Source organism: Chrysochloris asiatica, unplaced genomic scaffold, assembly GCF_000296735.1.
Source record: "Chrysochloris asiatica unplaced genomic scaffold, ChrAsi1.0 scaffold00425, whole genome shotgun sequence".
In the NCBI taxonomy this organism is placed as follows: domain Eukaryota; kingdom Metazoa; phylum Chordata; class Mammalia; order Afrosoricida; family Chrysochloridae; genus Chrysochloris; species Chrysochloris asiatica.
In genome coordinates this window covers 275210-297480 of record NW_006408943.1, presented here as the reverse complement: position 1 = coordinate 297480, position 22271 = coordinate 275210, and the positions used below count along the sequence as shown (strand labels likewise).

Genomic DNA, 22271 nt, shown 5'->3' with positions numbered 1-22271 from the left:
AATTTTTTCTTCAGTTCCCCCAGCTTGAGAAATGCTGAGCGTGTCCTTCCTTTTTGGTTTTCTGATTCCAGATCTTTGCACATTTTGTTGTAATATTTGCATTTATTGTCTCAAGCTGATCTTTGAAATTTTCTGTTAAGCTTTTGTACCTCCTTATTTCTTCCTGCCATAGGTAACCACTAATCTCCTGTCTGTCTGTATTGCTTTGTCTATGTAAGATATTTTATATAAATGAAATCATATAAGAAATGGTCTTTTATATCTGATTTCTTGGACTTAGTTCCCAAGGTTCTTGCATGTGGTAACATGGATCAGAAGTTCCTTCCTTTTTATGGCTGAATAATACTCCGTTGTAGGTGAGATAAACACATTTTATTTATCTGTTGGTCAGTTGATGGGCATTTGGGTTGTCCCATCCTTTGAGTAGTATTGATAATGCCTCTATGAACATTCCTGTCCAGGTTTTGTGTGACTATGCATCTTCCTTTGTCTTGAGTACTTACTGGGAAGTGGAGTGGCAGGTAATCTAATGAGACAGGTAACACTTCAGATGCTCATGTGACTAAGAGTCTCTGAGACTCTCAGTTGACTTTGTGCCACCTGAAGTAGTCCATCTGGTAATGGCAGCCCCTGGTAACAGACGCCAATCCTGCTGTGTCCCATGGTTTGCCAGAGCACAGAGATGAGGATGAGGGAGAAGTAAGGGATGTTTGCCTCCCGAGAGGCCAGCATGCACAGAATCACTTGAAGCTCAGTTCCCTGGGCCCCACCCATGAGCCACGTTAGTTCAGTCATCGCGAGTGGAACCCAGGACTCTGCCGTGTAACAAGTCCCCCCGGTGTTCTGAGACTGGTGTTGAGGGACCCAGCCTGCATGTTTGAACACCTGAGGACAAAAGCTTCAGTGCCGGACATATCATATTTGTCTAATTTTAAAGAAATTAGCATTTTTATAAAAAGGGAAGTGAGACTGGGTGTTAGACCGAGTGAGTTCCATTTGGGCCCCTGCTTTACACATTTAAGGATGCTATACACTACTCTGTTTCTGTATGAAGAGCCCCTAATCCAGGGACAGTGGATGAGGGTAAAAACTCTCCCTGGGCAAGGGCCAAAGGCAGAATCTGGCCTCTTGGGCAGGCCCGGGGCCCCAGAAGGCCAGAGCCTGCCATTACAAGGTCAGGGTCCAGCCTGGAGAGGGTCTACCCAGCCTGAAGAGTGAACCCTGCAGACTGTCTAACTCAGCATTAGAGTCATCCCTTCCCTTTCATATCCCCCTCCCAACTCAGAGGGTTGCCAGCTGAACTCGGGGACCCTGGCTGCCAAGAGCCCTGCAGCCCAGGTAGACAGATGGCAGGAGATAAAGCAGAACTGAGCCTGAGGTGTCCCAAAAGGCCCTGCTAACATCTACCCGGGCATCTTTGGCAAAGGGCCAGTTCTGTCCTCCCAAGACCTCTCTATCTCCAGGTCATGCTCCTGGGAAGGCCAAGGGCTCCACTTACCTATAGGGAGCAGGGTGAGGGGTGAGAATCTCACACTTGGGCCTGATGCCAAGACTTGCCCCATTAGAAAGCCAATCCTTTATGTTGAGGATTGATGTTGACTTACTGTCAGATAGGGTCTGTCTCACCCTGCTGTAAGCGATCTGCTGCAGAAAATCTCTTAAAAGGATTAAAAAGCAAAGATGTCTCTTTGAAGTCTAAGATACGCCTGATCCAAGCCATAGTATTTTCAATCACCTCTCTGCACTTGAAAGTTGGATACTTAATTAGGAAGACTGAAGAAGAACTGATGTCTTTGAATCATGGTGCTGGAGAAGAATGTTGAATATACTGTGGACTGTCAGAAGAATGAGCGAATCTGTCTTGGAGGAAGTACAGTCAGAATGCCCTTTAGAAGTGAGGCTAGCAAGACTTCGTCTCATGTACTTTGGACATGTTTTCAGGAGGGGCAAGGGACAAGTCCCTGGAGAAGGATGTCATGGTCGATAAAGTAGAAGGTCAGCAAAAACAGAGATAGCCCCTCCATGAGATGTGTTGAAATAGCAGCTGTACAACACTAAGCTGACATATAGACTCTTATGAGGATGGTGCAGGACTAGCAGCGTTCTGTTGTACACGGGGGCTCTGTGAGAACCAACTCGATAGCACTTAACAGCCTACCACTGTGTGTCTCACTGTCGACACGCCCTGCTTGGGGGTGCTCAGCATGCACCCTCTGAGCTTCATCAGGTCCCAGGGAAGGAAAGGTTCCTGGTGATCTGCATCCTAAACTTGAGGACACTGAGCTCAGACAAGTAGGGACTTGCCTGAGACAGCTCAGCTTATGAGCAGAGAGCCAGGAGTGGAACAAGCTTTGTTCTTGATCTTTGCTCGTAAGATGGGGCGGGATAGGGAAAGTTAGGAATGCCATCAGCTGTCATGGACATCTCTTAGTGGACTCTTTACTGGGTGTGGCAGGGCCAGACTGGAAGTTATAGTGGCTCAGAGAGAGCAAGACACCTGCAATCTAATAACAAATTAGTCCCAAAGCTAGAGCTAGCCCTGATCTCTGGTTGCCCCATCCAGTTCTCTGTATCAGCCCCTCCCAACAGAACAAAGGGAGACCTGCAAGGCAGTTCTGGCCAAGGCCCACCATGCAAGGAGTGAGCTGGATACTTAGGGTCAGAGGGTAAAGCTAGCCCTCCTGCTGACAAGGGTGACTCTCTGGGTTTTCAGAACTTTGCTACAGGAGAATAGCCTCAGCCCCGACTGGATCCTGAGGCCACGCATGTGGGGAGAAGATGAGGCTTCATTCATTCACTCCTTCATGCATTCACCCATTCAAGAGTTACATATTGAGAGTCTGCTGGGAGCTATATAGAATGCCAAGGGTTATGACTTCCCAGATCTACCCATTCAAACCTGGGTTTCTTTCCGAGGCTATCCATGTTGTTATCAAGATAGCAGGAGCTTTTCTCCCTTTATTTCTGCCCCAGCATAAGGCCCCCTTTCCTGACTGAGAACCACGAGTGGGCAGAGCTGGGCACTCACCCGAGAAGCTCTGGCCGGAGCCGGCCACCCACACGCTTGGCTGGCCAGCCAGGCTGCCGTCCCCACCCCAGCTGCTCCATCCCCCACCCACCCTGCTGCAGCGCCTGCCCAGGCATCTTCCCCAGCCCCCCTGACCGAGCAGCCAGTGACTGCCTCCCGCTTCATTAATAATGAATTCCCAGGCCCTCCCCGCACCTCTCACTGGGAACCTAATTGACTTGGTGGGAGCCTGGGCAGGTCCCCTCTGGAGAGACTCGGAGAAGCAGCTGCTCCAGCCAGAGTCACCAGAGCCCAGGAGAGCAGGCAAGCCTTCCAGCAGACAGCCCCCCAGAGCACCTGCTTCGGGGACTGTCCCCCACAGGGCACCTTGCTGGCCACCTCAGGAAACAGCCAGGACTCTAGGAGGGACCCTCTCCTATTAAAGAAGGGAGATTTTTTCTCATCATTCGGCAGGAACGCAAAGCCAATCCCCACAGATACTTTGGACACTGCTTCAGGGGCACCCTTGAGCCAGGACCAGACATTGGGCAGTCCAGACCAGACCAGGGTCAGTACAGAGGAAGAAGCCCCTAGCACCAGGAAGATGTGAGGTGCAGAAGAGATGGGAGCTCCCCACTCCACTCAACTTTTCTTCGGGAAGGTCTCTTCTAGCTGGTCTCTGGAGCTCTGATTCTTTCCCCTCCAAGAACACACCAGCTGTTCTACCATCATTGACTTGGGAGCTCCTGACTGCAGAGTCTCCCCCAGGGCGGGGAGCAGCCTCTGAGGGCACTGACTTCTGCGCTCCTCCTACCCTCCAGCATGCAGGTCTCCTTCATGTGCTCCGAGCACAGCCTCAAGGCCCGCGGTCCCGAGGAACGGCTGGGGCGGCCGGTGGTCAGCAGCCCCAGCCTGGGCACCCGTAGTCGCTTCCGCGCCGTGGCCATGGTGGCCCGGAGCCTGGGACAGCTGTCGGTACAAAGCGTCCCAGGCACCGGTGACACCAACGGGAAGCAACTGGGCATGAAATACAGGTAAGAGGTAGAAGGGCTTGGCAGGTGGGGGCTGTCCTCCGTCCCTGACCACCTGCGACAGTCCTGAGGATCTGCAAATCGCTAGTTTTCAGAGTTAGGTGCCAAGAGGCCAGAGAGAGCTATTTTTAGTGCTTGGTAGACTTGTTGAGAAACAAAAGGGAGGCTTAGGCCAGCCCCAGGTTTCTCTCTGTACGTCACAGATGGAGAGAGAGAGCCCTGGGATGTATCTCTCACTTCATTCTGCCCGTTTGGTTCCCTTCTAAGGCTTCTCCGACATGGACTCTGGGCAAAGCTCTCTCTCCCAGGAGCCTGATCTAGCATGGGCCATGGGCCTCTGCACCCCCTCTATCCTCCTCACCCCAGCACATGGGGGCCAAGAAGGAGGCCATGGATAGTTCCATGTCTCTTCAGAAGCCCAGCATGGCAGATGTCTGTTAGTCAGGGACCTCCCTAGCCTGTGTTCCTCTCTAGCAGGCACATGATAGCCAAGCAGCTTCCTAAGGTTCCACAGGAGTAGGTCGGGCTGGTCTGCCACGAGTCCCTCCATTTGTGCTCAGTCTCCCCACCTGGCTCCGGGATCTGTCACTGTGGCTTGTCTGTGAAGAGAGTACAAAGTCTGAGGGTCTGTAGAGCGCGGACCTTCCCTGAATCCCCCCCGGAGCCCAGCCTAGGGCCTTGCTAAAATGCTCAGTGGGTCCCACTTCGTGGGAGAGCATCTAAGAGGCATGGTCCTGGGTCCTGATGGGCTCAGTGCACTTCTCACTACCCGGAGTCCCCTGAGTCCAGAGTCCTTAGTACTTTGAGAACGGTGTGCCTTGGGGAGCAGGGCTCTCTGCACCTCAGGCTCTACATAAGCTGGAAAACTAGGAGTTAGCCCTCTGGTTCTCAGGTTTGCGGGGTGAGGGGAGTTCTTCCAAAGTTAGAGACAGATACAACTCTGGTTTCAGTGACCCCAAGTGTTGCACATGTCCCAACCTCAGAAAAAGTCATGGACAATCCTAGTTGATTTGATAAGACTGGTCTGGGTTTATCATTGGTGTTGGTGCCAATAGGAAAAGCATTGAGGAATTGTTTTTACCAACTGAGAATTATAGTTTAAATTTCTCCAAAGCCAATATCTGCAAGTTGGGCCTCATGCAAAAAAAAAAAAAAAAAAAAAGAACCTTCTCATCTAAGCCCAGTGCCTCCTTGAGATGCAATTCTGAAATCACTGTGTGAGACCCTCAGCTTCTCAACGCATCTCCTTCCTGCCTTGGGTCCTTGGGAGAGGTTTGATCTTTAATCCACTTCAGGAGTCAAAGGCTGAGTGAGGACAATCAAGACTAGCATTCTTTCTTCCAGCATAATATTCTCCTCTGAAGATCCCTTGAATAGTAGACATACAAAGAACCGAGTCCTCAAAATTACCTGGTGGGGAGTGTGTGAGCAAATGTACATATGTATGTACATGCATGTGAGCATATGTGTGTGTGGATATGTGTGTGTGTGTGAGAGTCTGCATGTGTACATGTGAGTGTGACTGCATGTGTGCATGTGTATGTCAGAGCCAGAAAACCAAACTCATTGCCCTGAGTCAATTTCAACTCACAGCAATCCTATAGGGTAGATTAGAACTGCCCCCACCTATGGGGTAGGTTTCCAAGGCTCTGGTGGCAGTAAAGGATAAGCACTGGGCTATTAACCTCGAGGTCAGCAGTTTAAACTCACCAGCTGCTGGAGAGAGACAGATCTGGCTGTCTGCTGCCATGAAGATTTACAGCCTCCGAAGCCCTGTACAGGGACACTATGAGTCAGAATCGACTCGATGGCAGTATGTTTGGTAATCTTTACGGAAACAGACCACCAGAGCTTCCTCCTGCTCAACAGCTGGTGCAACTAACTGTTCAGTTAGCATCTGAGCGCTTAACCACTGTGCCACTCGAGCACTATGCCACTCCTCCCAGGGAAGTGAAGGAGGTCCTTATTGGGCTGCTGGGCTGTAGTCTAAGGAACAAGGTTCAAATCCCAGCCTCCTCCCTTGTTAATTGCAAGACCCTCACCTATCAAATGGAGGTGCAAACAAAATTGTACAGGTAGGAAGCTTGGTAAGCATTCTGTTGTGATGTTGAGGGAGGGAGGTGGGGCTCATACTCCTGAAGGGTGTACGCTTTCACAACAACTGAAGTGGAAAGTCCCAGCCATGATCTGTCTGGCCCTCCTTGCTGAGCACCTCATCTCTCCTATAGCTCCTGCCTCGGATTTCTCCAGAGTGACTGTCCCAGGTTCATAGTGGGAGCCCCAAGCATTGCAGGTGGGCCCAGCCCCAATTCTTACCTCCTACCACCAGGAAACTGACTGGCAGGCTCTTCCTGGAAGCTTGTACCAGGGCTGGAGGAAGCCACCAACCACACATCAGGTGAACTCTTCAGGGCTCATACCAAAGGGTCACATCCTCAGTGCAGGGAACGGGAGGCACTCAGCATTGAAGCCCAAGCTCAGTAAGCAATGGAAGGACTAGCATTCTAAGTCTGGAGTCCAACAGCATTCTCAACAAACAGTCCCTGGGAACCTGCTGCTGCCAACTCAGATCTGAAGATAGCCTGTCCTTAGGGAGCATGGAGTCTGGGTGCAGGGCTCTATTATAGGTCTCTTTATCCACTTTCTCTCAGCCCTGTCCAAAATCTAACAATAAATGTCCTCTCTGCCACCAACTGTAAAAGCAGTTTTTCCTCCTCTGACCCTCCCCACCAGACCCAGGTCAGACCACGCAACTGCCAGGCCTGCCCAAGACCTCAGACACCAGCTGCAAGCTTGGGGGTTCCCTCTGCCTCTGCCCTTTCAGGATGCCAGCCGTAAGCTCAGAGGTCCCCAGAGCCCCCTTCGCTTGTGACCTGCTGCCTACAAAGTCAGGGTTTCCCTTTAGCCCCTGAGGTTTGATAATTTGTTAGAATTCACAGAGCTCAGGGAAGTGCTATACTCACAATTACAGTTTTATTATGACAAGAAGGATAAGAAATGAAGAGGCCCGCAGGGCAAAGTCGGGAGCTTCTGTGTCCCACAAAAGGAGCACCTCACTGTCTGCCAAGCTTGGGAGGAGGCGTCTTTCACCAACCAGGAAGCTCACCAAGCTTCCTTGTCCAGTTTCTCTTGGGATCTCAGTACATAGGTACAGCTGATTAAATCATTGCCCACATAATGGAACTCATCCCCAGCTCCGCTCCTTTAAAGTTGGGTTGATGTCATATGGTGGGTCTTTCTGGCTTTAAAAACCCCTAGTCACCTCATTAGCATGAACCCTCAGGTGTGGTCTTGGAACCTTCATCTACAACTCTAATTACTGGGGAAATTCCAAGGTTTTAGAGGTTGTCTCTCAGGAACCAAGGACAAAGACCAAATCCTTTGGGTAAACTTCATTATAAACTCCACAGATAAATAGATACAAAGACACAATTATTGTTAAGTTCTATCATAGAGACCCTGCATAGGGTTTTCAAGGCTGTAAATCTTTGTGGGAGCAAAACTCCTCATTTCTCTCTCAGAGCAACTGGTGGGTTTGAACCACTGACCTTGTGGTTCACAGTCCAGTGCTTATCCTACAGAGCCACTGTATTCCCTGTTGTTGTTAAGTGTCATTGAGTCAGTTCTGACTCACAGCGGCCCTGTATAGGGTTTCCCAGAAGGGGTTGGTGAGTTTGAACCGCCAACCTTATGGTTGGCAGTCAAGTGCTTATCCTATAGCTCCACACCACAATGTTGTTGTTAAGTGCCCTCAAGTCATCTCCAACCCATAGCGACCCTGTATAGGGTTTCTGAGGAGCAGCTGGTGAGCTTGAACCGCCATCCTTGCAGTTCAAACAGCTTTACAGTCTGACGCATTAACCCACAGCGCCACACCAGGACTCCAGTAGATACATGTTATTAGGGACAGGTGAGCAAGATCCTTACTGGAAATTGTCCTGTCTTTTCCCATCTCCCACATTCAGAAAACCAGCTAATGCTTTTCCATTGTCCAATCAAATTTTTATACTTTGTCTAGATGACTGAAGTTAAAGACTGAGCTCCTGTTTTGAAAACAATCTGTAATTTACCAGAGCCTTCCAACACACGCGGGTCTGGAGAGTGCGTGCAGTATTTAGCAGTATACAGTGTTCATTAGTTGGAAGATGGAGGCCAAAGATTATGTTAACGAGTCCTCATTGGCCATTTATCCCGGACCACTGGCGAGATAAGCAAATTCATGAAGACAGGCATTGTTTAAGGCTTAGAGATTTTGACCAATTATTTTATCACTATGTCAAGTTTTAATTGGGGGGCGTAAGGGACTGTCGCAAACTATTTTAGTGTTTAGAAAGTTTCCAGTGGCAGTGAGTCACTGTTGAGCTCCCCACCCCTCACAGAGAAGCCATACATAAAGATTTCCGCTTGGAGAGACCCTGTCCCTTCTCATTCCTTCTCCTGTGCCTAGCAGCTCATGGCAGAACTAATACCATCATTCTAGCAGAGAAAAAACTTGAGCAGGGTAATTGCAGTATCGGTGTCCTAGTTTTGTGAAATCATTCCTGTGAGCAGTGGGTGGAGCAGCAGCTGGGGAACCAGATGCCCAGGGTCCATTCAACCCTGACTCCATGAGGAAATTCAGCACTCATTCAGTGAAGCAGGTCCATTTCATGCCTATCAAACTGAGAACAGACAAAAATGAGAGTGCTTAGAACAACTTTTCTTCACCCTTCATCACTCCAGCCACAGACACGAATGGGCACAGGTCTTGTGTTTTGGCCTCACCTACCTCTCTGCTTCGATATGGTTTCTGTTCTCCTGAGCTCGTAGCATGTTCTGGCATTAGGTTCTACCTTCATAAAAGGCAAGCCTTCGGGTTGTTGTTGCTGTTGGTTGCCGTCGAATCCGTTCTGACTCATGGTTGTTGTTAAGTGCCGTTGAGTCGGTTCCAACTCAGAGCAACCCTAAATAGGGTTTCCAAAAAGTGGCTGATGAGTTTGAATCGCCAACCTTGTGGTTCAAATGACCCTGCAGTCCAGTGCTTATCATCAGCGCCACACCAGGACTTCTCATGGTGTTCTTCTAAATAACAGATGGAGCATTGCCCAGTCATGTGCCATCCTCAGGATCAGCTCTTGGTCAGTTCATGTTATGAAGGGCTTCTCTTGCTTTCCCTGTCCCCTCTGTTTACTAACTGTGATATGCTTTCTGATTGGTCTTTCCTGAAGATATGTCCAAAGTAAGCAAGCTCAAGTCTCACCACCCTCATTTCTAAGCAGCGTTCTGGTTGTATATCATCTAAGACTGATGTGTTAGTTCTTCTGGCAGTCCCCAGTATAGTCAATATTCTCCACCAACATTATCATTTCAATGTATGCATTCTTCTTCTGTTTCTTCCTTTTACTTTGTCCAGCTTTTACATGCATATGAGGCGATTGAAAAGACCATCGGGCACACTTTAATCCTCAAAGTGACATCTTTTCTTTTTACCACTTTAAAAAGGTCTTTTAGCAGCAGCGGATTTGCCCAATGCAAATTACTCTTCAGGAGACACACCTGAAACCTGGCCTTGGACATAGCTGATCTGGGAGCTGCTCTCCAGGTCATTCTTAAAGTGGTTTTGAAGAGACAATGGCTCAACCTTCCTTCTAGGTGCTAGGTTATATCTAGACCAGGTGCTCATTGGCCCAAAAGTTCTGGGAACACTGGGGCATGGTAAACCAGGCTCTGATGTTTACATTCTTAAACATTTCCAGAAAAAGAGTCTGGAACCTTCATCAGTTTCCCGAAGTTCCTTTTCAGCTTGTTCATTGTTGATCTATAGAAACCTGGCTGCTTTTATATGTTAACTTTGTACTCTGCCACTTTCATGAATTTATTTATTAGTTCTAATAGCTTTCTTTTAGAGCCTTTGAGGTTTTGTATGTATTGGATGATGTCACCTGCAAAAAGGAATAGTTTTACTTCCTCCTTCCTGATTTGGATACCTTTTTCTTTTCTTTTCTTTTTCTAATTGCTATGACTAGGACGTCTAGAACAATATTGAACAGCAGTGGCGAGAATGGGCATCCTTGTCTTGTTCCTGATCTTAATGAGAACTCTCTCAGGCCCCATTGAATATGCTATCTGTGAGTTTTTCATAAATGCCCTTCATTGTATGGAGAGAGTCCCCTTCTATTCTTGTCTTGTTGAGTGTTTTTCATCAGTTTCTCAAATGGGTCTGTGACCCCAAAATAGTTCAGGACCACTGATCGGTTGCTTCCTTCTTGCTTTGTTACCAGATTGCTTGTAAGCAGCTTTATAATCTGTCACCACAGTTACTTTCTAGCTCACGTAGGAAAACGTACCTAAACTGCCAAATAGACCGTGTCTCCATGCAGAATTTATGAGGCTACAGCTGTGCCTTTCTCTCCAGCAGCAGCTACAAGTGCAGGTTACTCTGTCTTGGAACGTGAAAGCAACAATGAGGGCACTATTTGAGGATTCCTGGCAGCGTAATGGATTACGAGCTGAGCTGTTAACCTCAAGGTCATTAGTTTGAATCTCCCAATCTCTCTGCGGGAGAAAGATGAGGCTTCCTGCTGCGGTAAAGATTTACTGCCTCAGAAACCCTATACAGGGTTGCTATGAGTCAGAACCGACTCGGTGACACACAACCAACCATCTGATTATTTCATGGATTTATAGAAGGAAAAATTAGCAGAAACTCTATTTCTCTTTTTGACAGGTATGTAAGTTTCCTGTGGCTACAGTAACAATAGCACAAAGTGGGTGGCTTTAAAGAACAAAAATGTATTGTCGCATAGTTACGGAAGCTGAATGTCTGAATTCAGGGTGTCGGCAGAGCTGTGCCCTCCGGAAGGTCCCGGGGAAGGTCTTTCCTTGACTAGCAGCTGCAGTCTGACTCAGGGTCACATGGTTTTTTCCCTCTATTCCTCTGTATTTCTTTGGCTCTTTTAAAAGGGCCCCACTCAGAATGGATTAGCATCTATCCAGTTGTTACTGTTGTTGTTAATTGCCTCATGTCAGTTCCGATTCATAGCAATCCTGTAGAGTGTTCCCGAGGAGCGGCTGGTGGATTTGAACTGCTGACCTTGAGATTCAAATGGCACCCTACTCCTTTGTAGTTTATGACTTAATGGCAATTTAACTGATCCATCTTCAAAGGCCCTATTTCCAAACAAGGTCACGTTCACAGGTACTAGGGGTAGAACTTAAACATACGTTTTGGGAGACAGATTTCAACCCATAACGACTAGGTATGTGTAAAATTTATTGGGTTTGTCTGTTGTCACTTTTCACATAAGAAAAAGGTCACCTTCCACGTCCTGTGCAGTGTCTCTCAGGTACCCTGCCCTTTTGTGAAATAAGACGTGTAGAAGGTCAGAGTGTTAGTAGGACCCTGTGCCCAGGCACTGTTTTATATGAATTCCCTCCTTCTTCTTCACAATCCCTGTGAGAAAGAGAGTGCATGTGTGCATGCTCATGCCTTACAAACCCACTCTACAGTTGAGAAGATGGAGGCCTGCAGAGGTTACGTAACGTGCCTCGCATCATAGAATTGGGAAGGTCAAACCAGGATTTGAGCTCTGGCTTCAGAGCCTTGGCCATGGTCACTGCCTGATCCAGTTCATCTTCCTAAAAGAGAAACCAGATACCATTAGGATCTCATTTAGGGAAAATCCCAGCATCCCTGTAGGAGGCTGGTAGCTGGACAAGTTTTAATTGGAAATTTTTTAAAGAAACTTGGGCAGTTTAAGAGATAACGTAAATCTGAATGGCATGTCACATTTTTTCAAATCACTTACAAGTGTCATGCTATCTCCCCTGACCCCATTCTCACCACCCTTGTTGCTGTTGAGTCTGTTTGGACTCATAGTGACCCCATGTGACAGAATAGACCTGTCCTGTAGGGTTTTCTAGGCTGGTGTGGCATTGAACTGCAAATCGCAAGGTCGGCGGTTCAGACTCACCAGCCACTCCTTGAAAATCCTGTACAGGGTCACTATGAGTTGGAACTGACTCAATAGCACTTACCAACAGCAATCTTTACAGAAGCTAATCACCAAGTCTTTCTCCTACCATTGGGTGAGTTCAAAACAGTAACCTTTCAGTTGGCAGCCAAGCACTTAACTACTGTACCACCAGGGTTCCTACCTGCAACAGAAAGACCTGCCAACCTACTTCTGTAACAATAACAGTGGAGACAAACCTTATAGGTTTGTCTGCTCCGCCCTATGGTGAAGCTCTGTGTCAGAATGGACCCTATTGTTCTATGTATTGCTTCAAACGCTATGCTCAGAAAAAGTGACAAAATTGGGCATTCATCAGCACTACCTGCCCCTAATCTAGGCGGGACCTTGTAACCAGGGAAACCAAGGCTGAAGAAGGTCAGACAGCTGTAGGTCAGACTCAGGCCTCCGCATAGGCACTTGGGTAGAAAAGGAAACAAACTAACATCAAAAACGCAACATCCATCAAAGTCAAAAGTGTAATAAGTGCCCTCAGGGAAACTGGGGGCCTTGGGGAAGGAAGGTGGGCTCACCTCTCTTGGCCTCTCCGGACCTTCCCAGTAGCACAGACCTCTTTAGCAGGAACACCTGAGGACAAGGAGAGGCCAAGCCTGATGGGCCAGTTCTAGCTCCAGTACCCTGGGCCTGTGCCTCCCACTGTGGTGGAGGTCAGAAGCCCGGCCCCAAGGTCCAACAGCCTATGACAGGAAGGACCTGTCCTCAGCAGAGTGTTTATGACCACCTGTGGGGTCTGGGGTGCACCCTAGTACAAGTCCTTGGGAGCTTGGTGAGCTCTGATGGGCTGGAAGGTTAATGAAGGCGTGTCCTGCTGGTGTGGACAGATGCTCAGTGGGATCTGTGACCCTAGCCCACCCAGGCTGTGGGTCACAACACAGGCAGGCCTCAGGGACATGCCCATGGTACATACACCTTCTAGCCCTTTCTGCAGAAACTGGGAGTAAAGATCAAAAATGTTTTAAATATAAAGAAAGCAAAGAGCTTCTTAGCAGGAAGGGGTCCAGGGACAGCATCACAGGCCTGAATGAACCGTGTTTTAGCCCATGCAACAACACTATGTTATTGCTTGCAGGTGTTGTCACCATCTTTCCTTGGTCATCGATGCAGCTGTGTCCTTAGGGAGGAGGAGCTTAGTGCTCTACACCCCCCCACACACACACACAGCCCACTCTGGCCTTGTTGATGTTGGGGTGGAATTGGGGGTGGAGACAACAACCAACCTCATCCTGCCTGCTGGAAGCTTACATGTGTCTGTTTTTCAGGAATCTGGGCAAGTCTGGCCTGCGGGTCTCCTGTCTGGGGCTCGGTGAGTGTGGGGCTTCCTCTAGGACCCAACCCCCCTCAAGGAAACAGAGGATGTGGGAGGGCAGAAGGGAGCTGCCCACCTCACAAGGAAGCAGGGTGACCACAGCACCCAGAGTCTAGGATTCAGGAAGACTTGGTTGCCATGACAACCATGAGGCAGGTGAAGCAAGGCTTGGGAAAGGGAGGCAGACAGCAGTATGGTTACTGAAGAAGCAGATGGACGATACAGCTAAAGAGCAGTTGAAAGCTGCCCCCAGCCTCCTCTCAGGATTCCCTCATGTAACAGGGTGGGCTTCACAGGAGAAGTCCCTCCTTCCATGACCGACAGAGGTCCGCTCCTGGTCCCCTGCACACACCTCTCCCTGTCCCTCTGACGAGGACATAGGAGACATGTCAGCACAGCCGCCCACGGCCCACGTCCTGCTGTATCCTCAGGAAGCTTGTGTCACCTCAGCTCAGTGTTCCAAGACAGCAGTAGTTACCCCAGCCCGGGTGGCATAGCATGGTGGCCACCTCTCCTGGGCCCTGCAGCATCACAGGAGTGAGGCCAAGTCCCATGGGGAAGTTTCCTAACTGGAGCCACTGTGTCTTTTCCAGGAACATGGGTAACCTTCGGGGGCCAGATCACCGACGAGGTAAGACAGACCTCCACCTTGGCACTAAGAAGGCAAACTGCCAGTTCTAACCAAGGGCTACCTCTGCCACCTGAGCCCCTTGTTGGGGGCTGCCCATCCCCAGGCACGTGGTAGATGCATGAGTCACTGAACCTGAGCCCCAGCAACTGCCATAGCTTCCTGCGTTCTGCTTCACTCTGGTGCCCAGTCCCCAGAGGGCAACAGGAAAGTGAGCACACAGCAGTGACCACCAGAGATGCTAAAGCCAGCTCCCTTACCAACTGAGTACCTTGGACCTTCAGCAAGTCCAGGAAAGCTTCCTCATCTGCATGGCATCGACTTCACAGTTCACTATGGGAATTCAGCAGACGCATGTGGTTTCCAAATTCTAAAGCCAGAAGCAGATACAAACTGCTTCCATAGAGTGCACGCACCTGGATTTGAACTGCATTTCCGTAAGCATTTATTGAACAAAACCAGTTGTCTACTGGCAACCCCATGTCTGTCAGAGTAGAACTGTGCTCCGTAGAATCGTCTACGGCTGGTTTTTCAAAAGTAGAGCTCTAGGCCTGTATTCCAAGCTACCTCTCAGTGGATCAAAACCTGTAGACTTTCAGTTAGCAAATGCACATTTTCTCTGTCTGCACTACCCAGGGACTCCAGTATTTGTGGAGATCGTTTAAAATACAGATTCTGTTCTTTTTTATCTGCCTTCGGAAGAGATTAAGTAGATTGCATTTTGCTTTGCTCAGAAATGTACCCATCAGTGACTGTCATTTGCCATGGGTATTGGCTGGGGCTTGTCTCTGCTTGATTTGATAGGAAGGTGGACGTTGCTGAGGCAATGCCATCTGGGCACTGCCCATGTCTGGGTTCCTTTGAAGGAGAGGGGCTGCTGCACTTCTGGAATGTGGGTAACGTGAAAACAGAGGAATCTGTTCAGAAAGCCCTGGGCATCCTACATATGCAACTGTTTGTGCATTTGCCCTACTTACCACTGAAAAAGTTGAGTTTAAAATTAATCAGTGCATTGATTTGAGATCTTGTTAGCTGTGATTGCTTCTTTGGTTTTCAGAACTTCGCTTCTATCAAAATGGAAATGCATTTTAGTTGTGTTTTCATTCATTATCATTGTAATGGCTGCTTTAAGAACTACTTTCCTCTGGCTTTGAGGCTACTGGGTATGTGCCATCTCTGGGCAAAGTCAAGAGCTCTTAAGTGAGCAGTCACTAGGCATTTTATGCCCTACCTTGGGCCACCAGATCTATTCAAACACTTGGAGTTATAAAACCAGAGCCTAGAGCCCTCAGGTTTCTCCAAACAAGTCACTCAGGCCTGACATTCCTGGCTTCCCTTTCGACATAGTTACTAAAGTAGCAGATGAAAGAATTTTGTAGGGGACATAACTTCCTTCCCAAACAGCATTATTTGCCACACTGCTGTTATGTCCTTGTGAGAGTGTCCGGATGATAACTGACCCATTTGGTGAATTTCTCACCAGCAAATCAGTCTCACCCAAATAGGGTAAGTGATCCTTTAGCACCGCTGGCTGGCACTGGTCTCTGCCATGTCCCCTTCAGATGGCATTTATGAAGACACTGGAGGCTATTTCTAGATGGCACAAAGCTGGAAAATGAATGTAGTCAATGGGTGCCAGAGTCAGGTCGTAGCAGGCAAAAATGATGAAACAGAGGAGCAAGACAGGATTTTATTATTAATTCCTCCATTCTGCATCAAAACAAATCAATAATATCTTAAGTATAAGGGGCATACTTCACCCCAGCTCAGATGAATAACTAGGCTTTGAATCTGGTATTGGCTGTGTGCTCAGTCCAAACCAGCAAGTGAGGTGACCTCGAGGAATCGAGGATCTTCTGGGGCTACAGAGGGCTGTGTGAGGCCATGGGCTCCTTTTTCAGCCTCTGTCCAAAGGAAGGAGCTTAGCATGCCCAGAAACCTAGAAGCAGAATCTTATTATTATTTGTTGTTGTTGTTTTCCACTTTTTTATGGTGAAAATATACCCAACAAAACAACTGCCAATTCTACAATTTCTACATGTATCATTCAGTGGCATTGACTGCATTCTTTTTGTTGCGTAACGATTCTCATGATCCTTTTCCAGATTATTCCACCACCATTAACATAAACTCAGTGCCCCTAACAAAAACTCTTCTTTCTCGCTCTCACTTCCGGTTACCATGAATAGTCTTGGTTTTCTAGGTGTCTGCTCATTTCGTGTAAGAGAGTTCACTCATAGATCTGGCTCAGCATGATGTTTTCACAGTTCATCCATGTTGTGGTGTGTTCCCAGACTTCATTTCTCCTTATGGTTGAGGAGTCATATTTTTAAGTACCACTGTGTGCAACACGCCCCGCCTGGGTGGCAGGGAGATTAAAAAGTGAGGGACTGGCAGGTTTACTCTGGCCAAGTGGCAAGCCTGTTTTTGTACATAAAGATTTGGGGGTGTTTTTTTTAAAGGATTTTTTTTTCAATGTTTTATTGTGACTTATGTGATAGTTTACATGGGAGAACATTAGCTTTATATTCATCCTATCGTATATCATTTCATTGCCATGGTTACAATCCTCTCCATGCATTATCAACCAACCAAAGGGTATACCCTGCAAGCCTGCCCCCAGTCGTCAGCACACAGCCTCTCTCCCTCTCTGGGTCAAGAGTCCCTAGCCACTCCATCTCTCCACGTCACTGTTTCCATCTCTGGCGTCACTGTTTCTCTGGGTAGGGTTCTGAACTCCGCTCTTCTCCCTTGATGGTCCCAGGGACCTCCACTCCTGGACTGCAGTTAACCATTCCCCTCCTTTAGCTACAAAACATTCACCTTTACAATTCCAACCCTCACAGTCAGTCCTGATAACAATTATTCACTATTGTACCACAAGAGTCCTATCTCTGTCTCCTCTCATCAGCCCCAGACATATTGGATACTACTCTACATAAAGTTTTATTGACACCCAGCCACGCCCACTAGTTTACATATTGTCTATGGCTGTTTTGTGCTAGGAAGGCAGGGTTAAGAAGCTGCAACAGAGACTTTCTGGCCCTTTGTAGAAAAAGCTTGCTGATCCCGTTCCCTGGGAGCTCAGCAGCTGTGTAGCTGTCGATGGATGAAAGCTTAGAGTCCAGTGCTGTGCCTCACCACAGATTAGAATGAAAGGCCTGCTGAGGTGGGAGCACCAACCATGTCCACACATGTATACAGTGCTCCTGGGTAACAGGACGCCATCACACACACAGCTCAGCTGCTTCTCACAGAAAACCCACCATGGAACAGACAGTGACAATGGAGAATTGGGTTTCTCTCCCCAGTCGGTGTCCTTTCAATGAGCTTGAGCTACTCCTCCACCCCACTGAAGTACATGTTCAAGGAAAGACTACAGAGTATACACAAGATGAATCGTGGTCTCAGACATTACACCAGCACTTCCATGAGGTCAGGGAGGTAGACGTTGCATCTCGATTTCAAGGACACTGACCCTCCTGGATGTGACAGGCACCTAGAGTAACCCCTTGAGTTGGGAGGAGAAAACCCACCCTGGAATCTTCACCTTCAAGCCTGTGGCCAGTCCCCAGGTGGGAACTACACTGGGGCAGGAATGGACTTCTTGTCCCTTGGAGGGGGATGACAGGAAGATAACCCACACGTGTCCTGAGGTTCCTTCCGACTCCAGTCCCTCAAACTCTGACATTGAATGTAATGTGGAAATCACAAATCAGAGTCTCCATTAAATAAGTAGATACACCCACCTGGCAGAAGTATCCCGAAGGCAGTTTTTGAAGATTGCTGTAGGCAAAGACCCACAAGAGTACAAATATAAATGCTGTGGGTACAGTAGCTCATACATTAGCCTTGCAATCCATCCACAGAGAAAACCCTGGAAGAGGAATTATAGCAGAATCCCGGCAATAAAAAGCATAGGGCAGCCCTGCCCTAAAAACTCCCTGCTTCCCTAGTTCTTTTGTGTCTGCAGTCATCCAAGGTGCTGTCCAAAGTGTCACTTCTTCTTGTTGTGAAGTGCCATCGAGTCAATTCTGACCCATAGCGACCCTGTATAGGGTTTCCAAAGAGCAGCTGGTGAGCTTGAACCACTGACCTTGCAGTTCAAACGATTTGCAGCCTGACGCATTAGCCCACAGCGCCACACCAGGACTCCAAGGTGTCACTATACACCTGTTTTTCTCTTTGCTAAGCAGCAGGTAGGGAAAGTCACGTACAGATGGGATCAAGCCTGGTGTCCCATCTGCAGGGCTTTCCTCCTGGTGAATCGGCTCTAGTCCTTCGTCAGGGGTTGGGGAGGAGAGCAGTCTTAGCAGACTCATCCGGCTTCCCTCATTCACAGAGAGGCTGGGCAGTGGTCACAGTGACACCCTCCAGAGTCTATACCTCATGGGTGAGGGTGGAGGAGGCTTTAGCATGTTCCTTAGAAACAAAGATGGCAAGACTTCTGTTAGCTTACTTTGGATTTGTCATCAAGAAAGACAAACCTCTAGAAAAAGACATCCTGATTGGTCAAGCAGAGACTCAGTAGACGCAAAGGAAACCCCCCACAAGGCAGATGGACACAATAGGTACAATGATGGACTGAAATGTACCAATAAACATAAAGATGGCAGAGGACCAGGCAGTGTTTCATTCTGTTGTACGTAAGGTCACTGTGAGTCAAAGCCAATTCTGTGACAACCAACAAAAGCAACAGAATCTGGTCAACAGCATCGTGCTTGGGCTCAATGGCCATTCATGGGTCCCTGCCTGGGAGCTGCCACCAACATAGTGTAGCCCTGGCTGACACTTAGCGGGGAGCATGCCACACTGGGGAAACACCTGTCAAAGCCACAGTGCAGAGGTCAGCCTCGCCTTTTATGAGCCACAGGGCCTCAGTCTCCCCACTGGCAAGAAATAATGATCCGTCCCCAGGTGAGTTGGGAAGGACTCCACGGAAGGTAGTTTCACTGGACACATTCCACCAATATCCAGCCACTTCATGAGGGTCCAGACAGACTGCTCTTGCTCTCAGAAATCCATAAGCCCAGGCTCTCCCTTCATCCATCTTCTTTGTTCGTCTCCACGTTGTTACTGAAAGTGGCTAACAGTCCACTCTGTATTTGTGTTGGTGAGGGGAGCTGGGAGGGAGGACCCTGCTGGCAGACTGGGATCCGCCCACCCACCAGGCCTGGCAGTGCCCAAGAACAGCCCTGTTTTTCTCGTTTCAGATGGCAGAGCAGCTGATGACCTTGGCCTACGACAATGGCATCAACCTCTTCGATACGGCAGAGGTCTACGCTGCGGGCAAGTAGGTGCCTTTTCTCCTGAGAATAAATGGTGCAGGGCTCAGCTGCCCTCTAAGCAGTGCCCCCCACTAGCGGTCGGGGCTCCGGGGATTCCCATGCTCCATGCCTACTGAGGATATTCACAAATGTGCTTCCCCTCAGCCCCTTCTTTGAAGCTCGGAGTGACTACAGGGAGGGGTTATTTCCACGGGGGTACTTGGACACTGGTCACTGACTAAACTCTGTTTGTGTCTGAGAACCAAGGTGGCCGCGGTCCCTTTGGTACCAACAGTGTCGTTCAGGGTGAGAGCGTGATGAAGCTGTCTCCCAGCTCTCTTGGGACACGGTGACCACACGCCTGTATTCTCACATCTTAATGGAACCATTAGGACTGCATCTGCACACACACACACACACACACACACACACACACTGCCCATCTTGGCAGCAAGCTTTCATGCCCAATTATGTAAAAGCTCGGCCCTCTTCAGGCAGACCTGATGGCTTCAATTTTCAAGACTGGCTGTAATCACATCATCTACTCTCCTGCCTCGGGTTTCCAAAAGTCAGCTTTTGTTTGTGAAATCATTTTTGGCTCTCTGCTCACCCTCCCATGGGCTCGTTCTGGCCTGAACTGAGCCAATTTCCCGGCAGCTGGGCTGGCTGCAGCCCTGACCTGCTGTGTTGTGGCCTCAGGACCAGCACCTGTCCAGCCTGCCAGGGCCCAGAGCCCATCAAGGACCCCGAGAGGCCTCTGCTGAAGAGGCCTGGAGAGCAACAGCCACAGTGCCTGCACTGGGCTCCCAAATCTCCTCCAACCCTCCCTCCCCACAGCAGTCCACTGCCCTCGTGACCCAAGCCCCTCCCGCCCCTCCAGTGGACCACAGCTTACCATCAAAGTAGAATGCTGCCTCCACATAGACACCTGAGCACCCCAACCTCTTCCAGGCCCTGCCTCTGCCTTGGTTCTGCTGGCCATTTGAGCATGGTGGGCAGGGGCAGCTCCAGATAGTCTAACCCCCTATATGGAGCTGGGCTCACTCCCCATCACAGCAGCTGTCTTCTGCTCTGTCCTCACCTCCCCCTGATTAACTGGATACACAGGACCTTAAGCGCCCTTGGGGCCTCGCAGGAAGTTGAGGATGAGGGGACCAGCTTCCCCGGCTGCTGCCCCCATCCTGCCCACCCCTACCCACACTGCTCCACTGGCCACCATTGCAGCTGCATCTTGGTACTGTCTAAGACTAAACCGGCCTCTCAAGCCCCATCAGTATGTCAGCATCAGAAACCCCCTTGCAAGAAAGCTGGTCACAGTGCAATGGGGAATAGACAAGAGAAGCCATTCAGGCAGGGGCTACCAGCAGGAAGGCCAATATGTATTCCTGGGACCCTGCTCCTCCTCCTTTCCAGCATATCCCAAGAACAGCAGGATTTCTACACAAGTTCACCAGCATGAGCTGCAGGCTTTGACCAACTTCCAGTCCGTGCTCCTGTGGCCCCCAGACCGCTGCTAGAGTCTCCTCCTCCCCATTTCCCAATTCTTTGTCTACAAATCAGAGCAAGGAACAAGAGGGAGAGGCCAAGGCTGGCGGATGTTCTGTGCATCTCTGCAGTCCATCAGCAGCATGCAAAATGTATGCAGAACAGCTTGCAAATGAGAACCAATTATTTTCCAGTGGATGACTCAGGCACTGTTATCTGAATGCAGCCTGGGTATGGATCGTTCTCCGTCTGTTGTTTTTGCTCAGAAACATTTTGCTGTGAGCAGAAAAGTTCTAAAGAGTTAGCTCAGCTCTGCAGTGCCAAGCAAGACTGGAACAGCCTGCCTGTGACCCCTGCTAGCCCAAGTTTGGCTGGAGACTAGGAGCGACGCCAAGCCAAGCAGACAGTGGTTGGTGTGGCAGCTGTCTGCCTATTGTTCAAAAGCAAGAAACAAGCAGGACGCACATGCACACTCGCTTGCCTGCATGCATGTATGCACAGGCGCACAATGCGCAGCCCTCCCTGCACACCACACACACAGCTCTGCTGGAAACTCAGCCCCTGGCCCTGAACAAATATTGATTGCCTCTGAAAACGGAGGTGCCACTTGATGAATAATTTACCTTTATAAAAGATACACTTGTCTGGAAATTTTGCACACATCTTGAGCTGTTAAGCGTTTCTCCTGGTGAATTCCAGCCAGCCAGCGAAATGGGCCTTCCCAGTGGGACATCATTTCCCTTGGCTTCTCTGACATCTGTCTCTGCTAGCCCTGGAGCCAAGATTGCTCAGACCAGTGCCTGCAGAGGACACATGCCCATGGCCACCTTAGTAGGAACAGTGGCACACCAGTTCCTGCCCAGAATCCAGCCAGAAGTTGTTGCCTAAGCCAAGGCCCTCCACAAAGACTCTCTGCCCATTGGCATTTCCACAGAGGGGGACTATGTGGTGGGATGGGTTGATTTTCTGTAATGCTAATGAAATCCCTGTGTCTCTTGCTCCTCAGGGCTGAAGTGGTCTTAGGAAACATTATTAAGAAGAAGGGCTGGAGGTAATTACTGTACAGTCTCTGTGGTCACACGCAGGAAAGAACTTCCAGAAGGCCTGGCGGGGGGTGGACACAGGAAGATACAGGGGTCTCCAGAGGGGCAAGCTGGCCTTTTTGGACCCACAAGGGTTGAACTCTTTGGGCTTGGGTCCCACGAGGGTTGGCTCTAGTTACTTTGTCGTAGGTAAAATGGAAATTTAGGGGATCACTCTCCCCTGTTTACTAGCCTATCAGCCCCTTGGTCAGCCAACCCATCTTGCAAAGGCCTAGGAATTTTCGCTTGCTGGGAAGGGAAGAATGTTCTAGAAAGGAGGCAGCCCTATGCTTCTTCCAGAAAGAGTGGGTGTGCGTGCCTCTGGGTGACCACCACAAAGAGCAAGGGTGCCAGGCCATGGTGACTTGGGAAGCCCCCTGTCTCCACATGGGGCTTATGTTTCAGCTCTCCAAGTGGGGAAGGCCACTCTGCCTGCTTGAGAGGTCACGTGAC

General features: G+C 49.2%; 1 protein-coding gene across 4 annotated transcripts in view; it reads left to right on the top strand.

Moving 5' to 3' along the window:
- Positions 1-22271, top strand: part of KCNAB2 (potassium voltage-gated channel, shaker-related subfamily, beta member 2) — a 73958-nt gene that overhangs the window by 37913 nt on the left and 13774 nt on the right. For 3 of the 4 annotated variants that reach the window (XM_006876916.1, XM_006876915.1, XM_006876913.1), the window contains 4 exons: positions 13310-13353; positions 13950-13987; positions 19198-19277; positions 21743-21787. In XM_006876916.1, the coding sequence (XP_006876978.1) occupies positions 13310-13353; positions 13950-13987; positions 19198-19277; positions 21743-21787 (207 nt within the window). Of the gene's footprint in view, positions 1-3829; positions 4042-13309; positions 13354-13949; positions 13988-19197; positions 19278-21742; positions 21788-22271 lie in introns of those variants that run through there. The other variant, XM_006876914.1, reaches the window with a different exon arrangement.